The 15,290-nt window shown below is 38.2% G+C and overlaps 2 protein-coding genes across 3 annotated transcripts in view; one reads left to right on the top strand and one right to left on the bottom strand.

The window, feature by feature from the left end:
* LOC115744916 (glutamine synthetase leaf isozyme, chloroplastic) overlaps positions 1–15,290 on the top strand; it is a 645,880-nt gene that overhangs the window by 114,173 nt on the left and 516,417 nt on the right. The gene's annotated exons all lie outside the window — the stretch shown is intronic.
* On the bottom strand, positions 1,727–5,881 carry LOC115744827 (ribonucleoside-diphosphate reductase small chain A). 2 transcript variants are annotated; one of them, XM_030680210.2, is made up of 9 exons: positions 5,612–5,881; positions 4,469–4,629; positions 4,032–4,080; positions 3,817–3,943; positions 3,553–3,618; positions 3,241–3,357; positions 2,969–3,131; positions 2,805–2,875; positions 1,727–2,176 (listed from the first exon to the last, which is right to left on the bottom strand). In XM_030680210.2, exons 1-9 carry the CDS (start codon positions 5,766–5,768, stop codon positions 2,062–2,064), a joined length of 1,026 nt encoding a protein of 341 aa, XP_030536070.1. In that variant the 5' UTR covers positions 5,769–5,881; the 3' UTR covers positions 1,727–2,061. The 2 variants fall into 2 exon arrangements, with proteins under 2 accessions (XP_030536070.1, XP_048136163.1); XM_048280206.1 differs by lacking the exon at positions 2,805–2,875.

Raw genomic sequence — 15,290 nt, 5'->3', positions numbered from 1 at the left:
GTACGGGTGAAAATGACAGCAGGGCTGTGTTGGACGCTTTTCACTTGGGGAAGGCTCTGGCTAAGCGCTGAACGAGCATACTCAGTCCATGGTCGGGGAGTTCTTGAGCACAATTGGGAGGTTGCAAGCTGAACAACAGAGGCAAGTGCAAGAATTCCAGGTAATTAGCATGTCCCTGTTTTATCTCATGAATCTTGCCTCGGTGCAATCTAATTACAAAGCTCATTGATCTGAAGTCATCTGGGAGGTTTGTTCTCTGCATAAAGAATCTAATTTGATGAAGAGAAAAAGGTGCTATCTGGGAACATTTTCACAAGAAGCTGAATCATCATTGAGAATAAGAGGGATGTAACTGGATGGAAACTACCACGATCCTGTTAGTGGCTGTACTCAATATTTTTTAGGATGGAAAATAGATGCTATCTGTAGGAGTCTGACTGCAACTGGCTTGCAAAGTTTTTAACTAGTAACTGAAATTCTCTCTATTTTCTAGCATAAAAAATGAACAAGGGCTGGTAATTTCCTGATCGTGTGAAAATGCAATGGGAATCAGTCATTCTACTAGATTTTTGGAGATTGTGAGATCTTGCATTAGATGGTTTCATATTCTCTCGTCATCCTTCAAGCTGGTGTTGACGACTTCGGGAAATAACTACAGATTAACCAGTTGAAAAAGCCTTGTAACATTATGCTATACGTGGTCAGAGTCCATTTTTTGTAAGCATAAACGTCAATCTCAATTTTTTTCACAGGACGAGGTGTTTGAAAGAGCCCAAGAGAAAACGGGCCCTAGAAGCAATGGAGGCTCAGGGGCTGATTCCAACATCTGCTGCAGCAAATCCCTGTGACGGTGGTGTCAATTCACCCACCTCATTCTCGACTACCAGTTTGGTGTCACCTTCGGTTAACTTGCATGTGGATTCTGATAGCAATGACCCTGTAGGTGCATCAAACGATGGATGATGACTCTGCTTTATGAAGAAGTATGTATTGCACTTTATGCTTGGTAAGTCCACCAGAAAATGGATCATCTCATTCTCTTGGCCAGTTTTACCTCCTGAGTTCTGTTTGTTGAGCTGAGCTATTTGAGCATGTGATTTACTAGGTTGTGATTGGATGCTGTTGTCTTAGTGCAACAGCTCGTTTTTTGGGTTGAGACAGAGAGTTGTGTGTCGCTGCCGATGCAGTTTCATTCGTCGAACATCCGCTTGCTCTGTAAATACATTCGTGGCACGGTGTGGATGGTTGCTCTTTAGATTCAAGAATTGAATCAATGTGAAATCGGTATGTCTTGCCATGAACATCAAGATATGGTTAATAACATAATACTCGCCCTTAACAAGTCACTTTTCCCTCTTCATTGGTTGAAGAATGCGACTCTCTCACGCGGATTCGAAATGCACATTACTTGCAATATTTTTAAGTTTCAAAGTTGACTCGGAAGACGGTCGACTGAACCTTTTGCAGGTGAAAAGCGTACCAAAATTGCAGGAATGCTACTGGTCAACTTCATGTGTGGCTCCAAAAGTACGTTTGTGAGTTTCGCAGAGCTTGCATCAACTGAGTTTTTTGTTTTCTTTACGAGGAAGAAACCTCCCTGGCAGTTCGCAGATGGGGATGTCGGCACTATCGAAAATGATTTTCGGGTCATCTCTTTTTCCTGTAACATGTTCCTTTGAATCATCAGCACATGACCTTCGGAAACATAATCAATGGACACTGGGCATAGTGGAAATATGATTTACTTCTTCCTTGGAATGCTTCAGCAGCTTTTAAAAAAAAAAACCTGGAAAACTTGACCGACATATGACAATAGCGTCCAAGGGTCCACACCTAGATTGACAACAACTAGGAGTCAAAATGATAATTCATGTGAAAAGTACTTAGACGGCCTAAATCAATATGGGAATGGGCAATCCACGTAATGAACCAATATCTAAAGGCCACTTTTCTATTGAGATAAGACTATAAACAAAGTTCTGTGCTGTGACCACAACAAAAATAAGGATGCCCACTTTCAGCATCTCTATGCAAAATGAACTGCCTAACGATTCCCGATGTTTAGAAGTCCTCGTCAAGCTTGAAGACAAAGTTCTTGCCGCCATCCTGAAGGCTCGACATAACAGATGCCTTCTGATAATCGCCGACCCGTCTCTCGAAAAAGTTGGCTTTTCCTCTGCACAGCAGAAACAAAAAGGATTAAACAACTCGAAGTTGGGGTGAATTCAGGGGTTTCAAACTAACAGGCTCAATCTGTGAATCGCGAGAGCGGTAAGGAACACAAATCCTCACATAGAACAACTCCAAGATAAACAGAACTTCACAAAGAAGCAAGTGACTAAAAACAAAGGGAAAAAGACTATCACACATGAACAAAGAGGACACTACAAAAAAATGTCAAAATCTTTCCTTCAATCAATCCATATTCCTCGAAAACCTCATTGATTGCTACATTAGCTTTAGACTGAAAATGATTGCTACCCACCCAGACTATGACCTTTGGTCTTCCTAATGTTTACAATCCTTCCACCAGAATGACTATGAAATGATTCATTCAATAGCATGCTTCAGCATTAGCTTGAGACAGATAGTGATTGCTATCTACCCTATAGTCGGGCAAACAAGTTTCGTTCCTAGTGAAGTGCTTTTCATTACTTTATAGGATATATGTCCTAAAGACGAGATGCATTATATATGAGGTTAAAATCTTAAAAGCAGTATTACACTGGTCAGATGATCATCACTGAGCTTATAAATCCAGGTTGACAATAAAGAAGCCAAAACATCTAATCTTTGATACTCACTGCAAGGATATGAACTCCATCCACTCAAAAGGGTTCTCCACGTTATATTTCCTCTGGCATCCTAAAGCAACCTGAAATTTTTTTAAGTACGAATCAAGAAGTTACAGGAAATGCAACCACACTAGAAGTGATAGAAAAAACATCTACAAGGAAGGGAAATATACCAAAAGCCGGTCGGCGACAAACTTTATGTACTGGCTCATTAGACTTGCGTTCATGCCAATTAAAGCGCATGGGAGTGCCTCACAGACGAAATGGGTCTCTATTTCAACTGCTTCTTGAACAATTTTATGAACCTTTTCTTGATGTAGTTGCTTCTGCAACAAACTAACATGAAAGAAGCCCATTAAAGAACTTACTTATTAAACTAAAAATAATGAACTATCTCCTCATTGATGTTAGCTAATTTTAACTTACTCTGAAAGAGAAAAATTACCTGTACAGAAGGCAAGCGAAGTCACAGTGGAGGCCCTCATCTCTAGAAATGAGCTCATTCGAAAATGTCAGACCTGGCATCAGTCCTCTCTTTTTAAGCCAGAAAATTGCGCAGAAGCTGAATAAAAAAGCAGCCAATAAACAAGGGCGAAATTATGACAAACACAAACCCACCCACCCACCCACCCACCCCCCCCCCCCCCTCTCCTCCTCCTCCCCCAAAAAAAAAAAAGCATGTTATTAAAAAGTTAAGCATTGATCTATCTAACTTAGATATCAAGTGGAACCATTGAAGATTATCAAGAAAAAATACCTCCCAGAGAAAAATATTCCTTCCACACAAGCGAAAGCGACTAGTCTTTCCGCAAAGGAAGAGGAACTGCAAATCAGAAAATTAAGAATGAAAAGGAACATTCAACTACTGCAATGACCTCTGAGAATAAGGTTAAATCACAAGTTAAGAATGAAAGGGAACATTCAACTACTGCAGTGACCATAATCATTATTCTCACATCCATTGTGTACTCAATACGCAAGAAATGCCAAGACCAAATTTGCCAAACGAAATGTGCATGACCTTTGAATCCAATTAAATGCCCATTTAGCCTTATCAGCCACACACGGGATGTTTTCAACTGCATTGAACAATCTGTGCTTCTCTCTTGAATCCTTTATATAAGTCTCCAGAAGTAAGCTGTACATCTCTGTAAGATGCCATAAAAATATCCATAACGATGAGCATACGTTACATAACTCTGAATAAAAATAAATAACCAATCCGATAAGCAATACCAGAATGTATATTCTCCATTGCAATTTGAAATCCATAAAAGGCTCGAGCCTGAAAATGTATTGAGAGGAATTACTCTTCCAGACATTTGAAGAAGATAAAAGCAATGACCGATCTAATGATGGGTGATCCACCAACCAGTGAAGGACAACAAAAAACATGGGATAGGAACAAAATATAGAAAATGAAGAGAAATGAGATGGATTCTTGCATCAAGAGAAAGACAATAACAGAGCATAAACGTATCCCATATGGCTTATATGGTCAACCTCACTATTTTAGAGCACAGTGATAATTCATCATGTGTGTCTCTCCTTCTTTTAGCATCTCATTTCACAACTTAATGTCAATGCTATAACAGAATAGCACATTCAAGCCCCAGTAGGATCTAAGTCACAATATATTAACGAATACCAGATTCTTCGTCTGATAAGGTTACCTCTGGAGCTTGAACATCATTTAAAAATCTTGCAGCCAAGTTCTCTAACACAATACCATCAGATGCAGCGAAAAATGCCAGCACGTGGCTTATGAAGTGCTTCTCTGAGTCTGTCAAAGCTTCCCAGTGCTGCAAATCCTGAGACAGATCAACTTCTTCGGCTGCAAACCCAAAAACAGACAATTAAAAATTAGCAAAATAAATGGTTCTTGCTGTCCATCTGATGCAATAAATATAATATCAACTCTCATACGAAACTACTTGCATCTTAGCAAGAAAAATGCCGTGCAAGACTGAAGTAAGAGGTTTTATCTCTTATTTCCTTAAGATTGTGGACATGTGATACACTGAACCAAGATGTATGCTCTGGAACTACTTTGAAAACGAGTACAAGATTCACGTGTTCTTCAAAGTGTTTAAATTTCTTCATTTAAGATCTCAACATGTGCGCCAACACAATGGAGGACGGCTAGAACAAAAGGATTTGACTCAAAATTTCAAAATCTTTGTACAATTGTCATCCAAATTATTAACAACCATCAGTCATTCTAATTGTGCTCCAACTGTTCCTCTCTAATCATATTTTCTCCCTGACAAAAAAATACTCCACTGCATTATTCGATCATTCTCCATTTTGCAAGAAATATATGCGAATTCTTCTATACTAAAATAGGACACATTCATGATCAGACAACAAAACCAATCCCTAAATGGTCCATCATGCAATATTACTTTATAAACTAAAAACACTGGCCAAATTACATGTTTACTGATCGGTTGACACCCTCCGACCAATGACTTCCTTAAAAGAAGATACCCTTTACAGAGCAATCAAGACAGCCCAAAAGTACAGAGGAACAAGTCAGTAGAATCCTGATAGACACAGAATCAAATATCCGAAAAACCAAGCAAATATCATTCAAACGAATCATGGGATGAACACAAGTAACGAAACAGAAGGCAATTCTCGAAATTTTAAATGATTTCTTCATCGAAGAATTTCCGAGAATAGTACAGCGTATAAGTACATCACTCCAATAAAATAGGAAAGAACGAATCACACCTGATGAAACAGAGCAACAAATTCAAAAACACATCCACAAACGCAATTACAAGAAAAAAGGAGAATTTGCAGGGAAGTACCGGTCCAGAAACTGGCTTGAGCCTTCTTGTACATCTCCCAGAGTGGCTTATACCGAATGGGGAACATGCAAAACCTCTGGTTTTGGTCCTTCAGAATTGGCTCTTCTTCCTCTTCCCTGGCCTCTTCTCTCTCTGCTCCATTTCTCAGAGAACCCATTTTCCTCACTCCCTCTCTCGTACAACTCGATAAAAATTCCAGCTTTTTATGGCCAAAGGGGATATGGAGAAACCCCACAAAAACCCTACTGCAGAAAGATCCAACACGGTGGATGTCGACCCTAATGACAACGATGATTACCCACAAAAAAGGTTTCTGAATTTTGGTTTGTATCCAGGTTTCTTGCATGGGAGGTTCAGTCGATTCGGCAGTTGCTTCGGAAAAAGAAAACTACTGGGCTCAGATGGGCCAACTTATGCGGGCCGGCTGGTGGCAATCTACTCATTTTGATTACCTAGTCCCAACAAGAGGTTAACCAGATTTCGTTTTTCTCCCGGTGAAAACCAGAATTACATCAAAGAAACCAAGTCAGGTTACATTCTCTGTGGTACTAGAGGTGATCAGTTCCCGGAACAATTTGATCCCACCCATAAATTGGAAACCGGACCAAAAGGACCATTCCCGGGCGGTTCAATGAAATCGGTGGATTATTAGTAGGGGTGAGCTACACAAACTTTAATCTTAATATTTTAATTAAATGGTTTGTAAATATAAAAAAATAAACGATGGATTTTTTCATTTAAGAATAAATAAAAAAATAAAAAAATAATTGGTCCAGTTCCCTAGGGAACTGGACCAAAAATCATTGATTTTGGTTCAATCCGATCTAGGCGGTTTCCGGTTCGATCGATCCGTCTTGACCACCCCTATAGGTACCATCGGCGGAGTCATTGAAGAAATTGATAGTTACACAAATGATTCCGGAACTTTGGTCTAATATGCTTTATAATCCCTAAACTTTTAATTTGTTTAATGTGGCTCCTGAACCGTAGCCAAATATGCAACGTTGTCCCTAAACTTTAAATATGTTCAATATGGTCCCTAACTTTTGGTACATGTTGAATCTAGTCCCTGAATTATATGAAAATTTTCAGTATTATCACCGAAGTTGAATTAATAGAAGGGCAATCCATGAGCTTTAGGCCAATGTGCTGTGCAGTCCATGAACTTTCAATTTTCTTAATGTATTCCATGAACTTTGCGTATTGAATCAAACTTCATGGATCATTTATATCATTTTTCCTTTTAAAAAAAAAAGGTACCCTTGATAGCAATCGTCTCTTTGGATCCGAAGGCACCAAAGCCCCACATGGAAGAGCCATTCCCCGTGCGATCTTTGGCCGCCTCTCATCCTGAACCTTGCTCCGATTGTCTGCGCGAATCCAATCCTGTATATTCTCGCCAATTGAGCTTCTCAAGATGATATGAATGACATCTCTCTTTCAATTTAAAAAAAAAAAAAAGAGATTTCTCAAGCTGGTAGGAATTTCTAACTCATTCACAAATTTCCTAGCTGTCCGGCAAGCTTGGAAAAGATGGTCGATGGTCGATGGCCGCAGCCCAGGTTCCTGACCACATCTGAGACATGTCCTTTGGACATTAAAGTTCTCTAGATGCGACGACATCATCGACAGCAATGCAAATTGTGCAAACTTAGCCAAAATACAATGGCTGATCCTGGGAAGAGTCTTCGTTTTCCAAATCCAGGACCACCTTGGATTCATTGAGCATTCTTCCTTCACCGATCTCAAACGCAAGAATCCACTCTTATCGATTAATGGAAGAAAAAAACTCTCATGTCTAGAATCCTTCTTATGGATTTGTGTAGTCTTGTAGGAAAAATAAAGTAACATTAAATGCAGAGCTTTTACATCACATACTTGTAATGTATTAAACACAGAGCTTTTATATAGCATACTTATAATTACCATCATAACTGTACATGTATGTTATAGACTCCTACTATATATTAGGCAATATCTTTTGTGAAGAGGTTATTTGATGCGGTACCGTGATTTTTCCCTTTCTGATTTAGAAGGGTTTTTCGACCTAAAAATTCGCTTGTTTTCATTTTTTTTTTCTCCCTTCTTTTCAAAGATTCACGTTCTTAATACGTTCCACGTAAGCACATGATATATTCAAACATCAAAATTTGGTGATCAAAACAATTGATCCATCATCCCAAATGGGGAAAAGTGTCAAACAAGTCATAAATCTATTGCATTGGTGTCAATTCAGTCTTGAACATTTTTAGTGTCAAATTAATCATAAACCTTTTGTATTGATGTCAATTTAGTTATAAACCTTTTACTAGTGCCAATTCAGTCCTAAACCTTTTGCATTTGTGTCAATTTAATTCATCCAGTCAATTTTGGCCGGAAATCGATAAAGTGGACGTCAAGCCATCCCACGTGGCACGGCTAACGTTGACATGACATTTTTAAATATTATTTTAAACTTTTTAATAACTTTTTAATATTTTTTTATTTTATGCTTTTTTTTCTCGTCTTCTTCTTCCTTTGTTCTTTCCCTCTTTTGCAAATTTGCATGTGGCCGGCCACTGCCTGGACGCAGGCCATCACGATGACGAGCCAGGTCTTGATCCGTACCACCTTCTTCCGGTGCCAATGCTCGTTCGTGTTTCCTATGTCGATCAGGGCCGGGTTCATTGGCCGGTCACCTCGGGGCATGGTCGAAAGATGATCGCTCGACGCGGCCATTGAGTGAAGATTGCTTTGTGAGCATACATTGATGGAGCAAGGGCTATTCAACTCCCTGGTGAATAAACAATTTATCAAGTAACCTTTCGGCTAATTTTGGCGGGAAAATGACGACGTGAATGTTGGTCATCCTACATGATACAACCATAGTTAACGTGAATAATAATAGTAACTTTTAATTTTTTTGAAGTTTTTTTATTTGTATTCTCCTTTTTGCCTTTGCTTTTTCTTTTTCTTTTTTTATCGGTTATCCTCGCCGGCCGCAAATGCCTCGCCGGTGGCCGGCGGGGACCGTGAAGGCCTTTGGTGAGGCCTGTCCAATCGTGAATTCGCGACCGTGAGAAAAAACGCAATAATGATAAAAAGAATGTGGAAAAATCAGAAGAAATCATTTTGCAGTTCGTAAATGGAAAGAAAAATCCCTGCTGCATCAATTTTTGGCTAAATTTACGTGAAAAGAAATTCCAAAAGTTGAAGAAAAATTGCAGAAAAATATTTTTTGCTGTTCAAAATTGGATTCCTAGGAGTGGTCAAGGATTCCAAACTTGATTTTTGAATTATATCATTTTTTTTCTTGATTTTTGATCATTTTTTTAAATTTTAAATGATAAAAAATCAGGTGTCAACAACCTAGCCAAACATTTCAGACCGAGGTAGGTAAATTCTAATTCATATGTCATTTTCAAATTGGTAGTATCACGTTCACAAGAAAACTCTACGAGCAAACTTTCTCGGGGTTTAACAATCATACGACAAAGCAAAAAATCTGGAAAATCCCGTGTATATTATCGATACAAAACCTTCCGCTTATATCGTCACAACTCTGTATGTACAATGATATGATGCAGAGGTCAATCAACTCTTCATCTTATTAGGCAAATTGGTTCGATCGCAATAATCCCTCAACTAATTATCTCATTTGATCTATTGAGATCACGAGGCTCCGGAAAATTCTTCCCCAAGTCCGGCAATTTAGGTCACTAAATCATGATTTTGATCGTTCTCCTCTCCGGATTCGGATCCCCTAACATTAGGGATCCATGTTAGGGATGACAAAACCCCTCATCGGTCCGTCTATTTTCCATTGGCAGTTAGCAATCAATCAATTCAAATTTTGAGAGGAGGAAAATTTTGGGAGGAAATTTTTTTTTAATTGACAAGATTGATTGTTGACCGTCCGATGGGAAATGAACGGTTTGATGGGGGATCATGTCACCCCTAACATGGATCCCCAATGGTAGGGGATCCTTTTCCTCTCCCACATACTCCTCGTAAACAAACACCCCCTGCCGGCCTTCAAGTGGAATTATTCGGTGCTCTCAATGTCTTTTAGTCCCAATCCGTATCAACCGTTAGGAGACGTGCATGTGTAAGATTTGATATTTGCCTAAGAAGTAAGAGCAAGATGCCTGACCGCCTTATATAAAATCGACGGTGGTGGACGGAGGTAAGGTCCACGAACATCTGTAGGTTCACCCGTACCTGATCAGAATCTCTCCTTTATAACATGAGTTGGCCCCACGAAGCACTCTGCTGCTCCTCAGGATTCTGTCGAGACAGGAAAGATACACACGGTCGGAAACCGAGAGCTGTTTCACATCTGAGCATTCTCTATCGACATGGAGGGTGATAGGGGACGGTGCCTCTGGCTCTGCTATATTGCTGTGGATGCTCCTCGGACCACCAGGTGCATCTCTTGTTATGGTTCTCCCAGGTGGTCTGAGCAGCATCCAAGCAATGTAGCAGAGCTAGAGGATGCTTTGAATAATGTGATGAAAGAGATAAAGACAAATTAAAGTCTTTGTCGTGTATACGATAAACGAAGTCAACACCACACTTTTCTGGGCCTGTTTTCGAAATTTTTGCAAAAATGTACTCATGAAAAGCTCTTGGCTTGACTCTCTTTCGCAAAGGGGAAAGGAACCGTTTATGGCCTTTGATGACGTCGCCATGCCAGAAGGAAAGGATGACGATCTATGGGTTTTGAAGAGAGAGACTCGGAACAAGGATTAAGAGATTTATTATTATTATTATTATTATTATTATTATAGTTAATTGAACTTTTTAAGTCGAAATAAGTTATAAATTACCGAATATGCTTGGTGATATTGAGTCCTAATGGCACTCTCGTAATAGGAACTTCAATTTTATGGTCCTATTTTGTTCAATATTGGAAATGAGCATTAAGGCTCTAAAGTTGCTTGGTCAAATATAAATGGTGTTTGGTTTATTTTTTGGCTCACTTTGGGGAGATGCAATTACATCTCAAATGCTCTCCAAAATCTTTTAACTCAAATTACTTCCAGAGGTACTTTGGCCTAAAGGACTTTTGCAAAATGCAACTAATTTTTTTTCTTTTAAATTTGTCATCTTAATTTGCCACCGCTCACCGCCCACCGCTACCAACCACCCGCCACGGCCCATAGGCCGCCACCACCCATTGCCGTCGACCACCGCCGGCCGACCGCTGGCAGTCGCCACCATCCCACCACCCGCCAACCACTGGCCCCCGCCGCCACCACCGACCGCCGCCACCCGCCACGGTCGACCGCCACCTCCCATCACAGTCAACAACCGCTGCTGCCCACCAACCGTCACTTGCCCACCGCCGCCCACCACCGCTTGCCAACCGCCGCCACCTCCATCACCGACCGCCGCCGCTTGCCGCTCCCTCCCCCCAATCAATGATCGCTAGCTGCCACTCATCGCCGCCGACCTTAGCTTTTTTCTAAAAAGTAAAAATACTTTACAAAGTTCATTTTTCACCAAACAGCATTTACGTCAAAGTTGTTTTTCAATATATTTTTAAAATACACTTTACCAAATATTACTTGCATTTTAAAAAAGGCCTTTAGCCTAAATGTATTTGTATTTTTTCAAAATTCCTTGGACAAATACTAAACCAAACAAGCTTATCTCTTCTTGTCTTTCTAGTTTCAATTCTTTCACAAAAGAGTTTTCTCTTTCGGTCCCCTGACACCATTTTTTTTAAAAAAAACTCCACAACGCTGTTTTTTACCACGGTCTGCTGAAGCACAAAACGGGAAAGATGCAAACGGAAAAAAAATATTTGATTTTTTCCCCCTTCTTACCGCTTCTTCAATGCGTGGCAGTAATAAGAGAAAATGTTCTAATTTACCAAAGATAACAAGTGTTTACATTAAGGAAAATATTTTTTTAACATTACTATTAGAGACTGTATAATCTCAATCATAAACTCATAAATTATCATCGCGTGTCTTGTATAAAATATTTATTAATTAAGAAATAGTTAATAGTATTATGAGACGTTGGAAGTTTTAAAAAAAATGAAACAACAAAGAAGCCAAGTAGATTTTAGTGGGTTTTTTTTCCAATTTAATTTTCAAAAAAATATTTACAAGTTTGGGCCCCGCTCGACAGTTGGTTTGCTGAGCGACCCACTTGCTCGGTAGCCCAATTGCCGAGCGGCTTATGCTAGGCCCCGCTCCAGCTGCTCGGCAGCCCAACTATCGAGCGGCTAACTCACTCGGCGGTTGAGTGGCTGAGCGGACTAGGCTATTTTTTTTTAAAATTTCATTTTTTAAGTGTTTTAATTATTTATACTTGTAATATTTAGTTTATTTCATATTTTTTAACATGTTTATATTTATTTTATATATTTTTTTTTATTGTGAAGCTTATCTTTATAACATAATTAGTAATAATTAATATAAACAATTATTAAGATCTATAATTAATAAATAATGTTGTAATTATGTAATTAATTAAAAATATTCATAAAAATAAAATTGTAAGATATATGAAATTAAGGAGGACAAGGATCCGGATGTCATTTTGTAAATATTTTTTTTTTGAAAATTAAACTGGAAAAAAAAAACCCTTTTTTTGCCCTTTTCCTTACATTTCATAAATGATAAATTTTATCGGCTTTTGTAATTTTGCCGGATTCCCTCGTTACATTCCCCAAGAGTCACGTTAGGGCAAAGGTCATTCAGCTGATAAAGTTGAACAATGTACCGACACTCGACTTGTCACACTCATTATGTATGATCATACGACCTTGCATGATATTGAATTAAGGAGAGGGTTCATGCATAAAGTGTGTAACAAGTCAAGTGTCGGTGCATTGTTCAACTTCATCGGTCGAACGGCCTTTGTCCTAACGTGACTCTTGAGGAATGTGACAAGGGGCTCTGGCAAAACTACAAAAGCCGATAAAATTTGTCATTTATGAAATGTAGGGAAAATGGAAAAAAAATGATTTTTTTCCAATTTAATTTTCAAAAAAAATATTTACAAAATGACATCCAGATCCTCATCCTCCTTAATTTTATATATCTTACCAATTTTATTTTATGAATATTTTTAATTAATTACATAATTACGATATTATTTATTAATTATAAATCTTAATAATTTTTTATATTAATTATTACTAATTATGTTATAAAGATAAGATTCACAAGAAAAAAATTATAAATAAAATAAATATAAACATGTTAAAAAAATACGAAAGAAACTAAATATTATAAGTATAAATAATTAAAACAATTAAAAAAATAAAAATTTAAAAAAAAAAATGGTCCAGCCCGCTCGGCAACCCAACTGTCAAGCAGCTGGGGCAGGGCCTAGCACAAGCTGCTCGCCAATGCAACTGCCGAGTAAGGTCCAAACTTGTAAATATTTTTTTAAAAAAAATAATTTTGTAAATATTTTTTTGGAAATTAAATTGTGAAAAAAAACTCGACTTTTAGTTGAGGGTTATTAATGCTTATTATGATGAAGGTGACCCCTCACCTATTTTTACTCGGACTTTCATGCAAATGACGTGCGTTCAGCTTCCACCTTTAAAAAAATAAAGGGTCTGTAAAAAATACAGGAGGCGTGTGCAAGGGGCAGAAACTTTAAAAAAGAAAAAGAGAAAGATCGCAATCTCTGATCGAAATATTAGGTGGGGGCCATGCGAAGCCAGGTGTCACATGCTGATTGATCGGAACGCATGCTGACTTGTCAGGGTCGGGTCCTTATAAATTTTGTTCAAAGGATAGTTGAGGTAATTAAGGCTGCGCAGCTACGCACGGTCCCCACCATGGTGAATCGGTAAAATGAATCTGTGGAACATACTTGAACAAAAAAAAAAAAAAAATTTAGGAAAATTCGGTAGGCAGAGCTGGCGTTTATATTATTAATTTTTGATCAAAATTAGCCGAATTAAACGGGTTGATAAAATGCGAAAAGAAGAGCCATATACTTGTTATGGAAAGAAATCACAAAATTATCGTTTAGAAATACCTCGTTGTCTTTATTTACAGTCAAATTTTAACCTTCTGGGATTACACCAATTTGCCTCCCCCCCACCATAAAAAAGGATTGGATAATTTTGACAGATTTAACTGGCATTTTTATCTCCCCGCAGAGCTCGAAGTTTCGTTGGACTAGTCGCACATTGACCAACCATTAAAACTCTTCTTGGGTTGATTTTATTATCGGCTAGTATACCCTTTATAGGCCTTCTTTCTAGATCTAAACTTAGATTTAGATTTAGGTGTTATTCTATTCTGATCTAGAAATAGATTTGGAATTTACAATTCATTTTCCGTGCTCTTTCATATGTTCGTGTTGTCTTTATATCTATACGGTAGTAGTGCTACGGACGTCAAACTTAGGCACATACCACCTTTTGAAAGCCGTAGTTATTGGAGAAGGAAATCTCGACGTGTGCTAATCAATGATGTTGATGCGAAACTCGGTGATCGGGCGTTGGTTGTGTTTTGATGTTTTGATAGTTCCGTCTTTGCGATGGATCGAGTGAGTCTCTGCAAGCTATACCAAGATGGATTTTCCTTCAAATTTACTTGCATTGTTTGATTTTTATTTTTATCTCGAAGTGAAACGAAAATTTTCTTTTCAATCTAAAAAATAAAGGGATAATACCACGAAAAACTCCAAACTAGTACACCCGTGACAAATTTACTCCAAGCTATTTTTTGACTATAAAAAATCTCAAACCTGTACAACTGTGACAATTTTACCCAAAACTATTTTTTGACTACAAAAAACCCCAAACCGATACACTTGTGATAAATTTTTCCTTCGTCGGGTCTTATCTTTCTTCATTTGAAATCTTATTTACACCCTACAACCCCTTCTCGATCTCGGCTGTGTTTTCCTTCTCTTTCTTCTTATCCCTACAGAAAAGAGAGAGAGAGAGAGAGAGAGAGAGAGAGAGAGAGAGAGAGAGAGAGAGAGAGAGAGAGAGAGAGAGGGAAAACACAGTCGAGATCATCTTTAAATTTTGCCGTCTTAGGAACTTAATACTCATCCTCTGCCGTAAGATCTACTTAATTGAAATTTTCATGATAAAAAACGTCATTATCTCTTGTCCAACCTAACAAACATCTTTAAATTTAGGAAAAATGAGACAAGGAGTCACCGAACTTTGGCGGAACATGCAATATGATTCTTGAATTTTTAATTTGACTAATATGGTCCATGAACTTTGACCAAACGTGTGATGTGATCCATAAACTTTCAATTTGTTCAATGTGGTCATCGAACTTTTGGAATATGTTCAATTTAGTCCTTGAACAACAAAAAATTTCAAAGTTGTCCCCGAACTTGAATTAATGGAAAGACTACATTGAACATCTTCATATAATTCAGGAACTAAGTTGAACATGTCCAAAAATTTCAGAGATCGCATTGATCAAATTAAAAGTTTAGGGCCCATATTGCACGTTAGACTAAAATTCACGGACCATATCGATTAAATTAAAAGTTCAGATATCACATTTATATTAAATCAAAGTTCACGATAATTTATGTCATTATCAGTTAAATCTACTCTAGTAAGCAGAGCCTGCGAAACATTTGATAGGGACGTGTATGATCATCTGTTTTCTAGAGGCGAGAGCGAAAACTTACATGGAGATTCCTTATTAGCTGGTGAACTTAATCATCGCGATAAATGCTGCAGATA

Source organism: Rhodamnia argentea, chromosome 6 (assembly GCF_020921035.1).
Source record: "Rhodamnia argentea isolate NSW1041297 chromosome 6, ASM2092103v1, whole genome shotgun sequence".
In the NCBI taxonomy this organism is placed as follows: domain Eukaryota; kingdom Viridiplantae; phylum Streptophyta; class Magnoliopsida; order Myrtales; family Myrtaceae; genus Rhodamnia; species Rhodamnia argentea.
The sequence above is the reverse complement of the archived record's forward strand: the minus strand, read 5'-3'. Positions and strand labels throughout refer to the sequence as shown.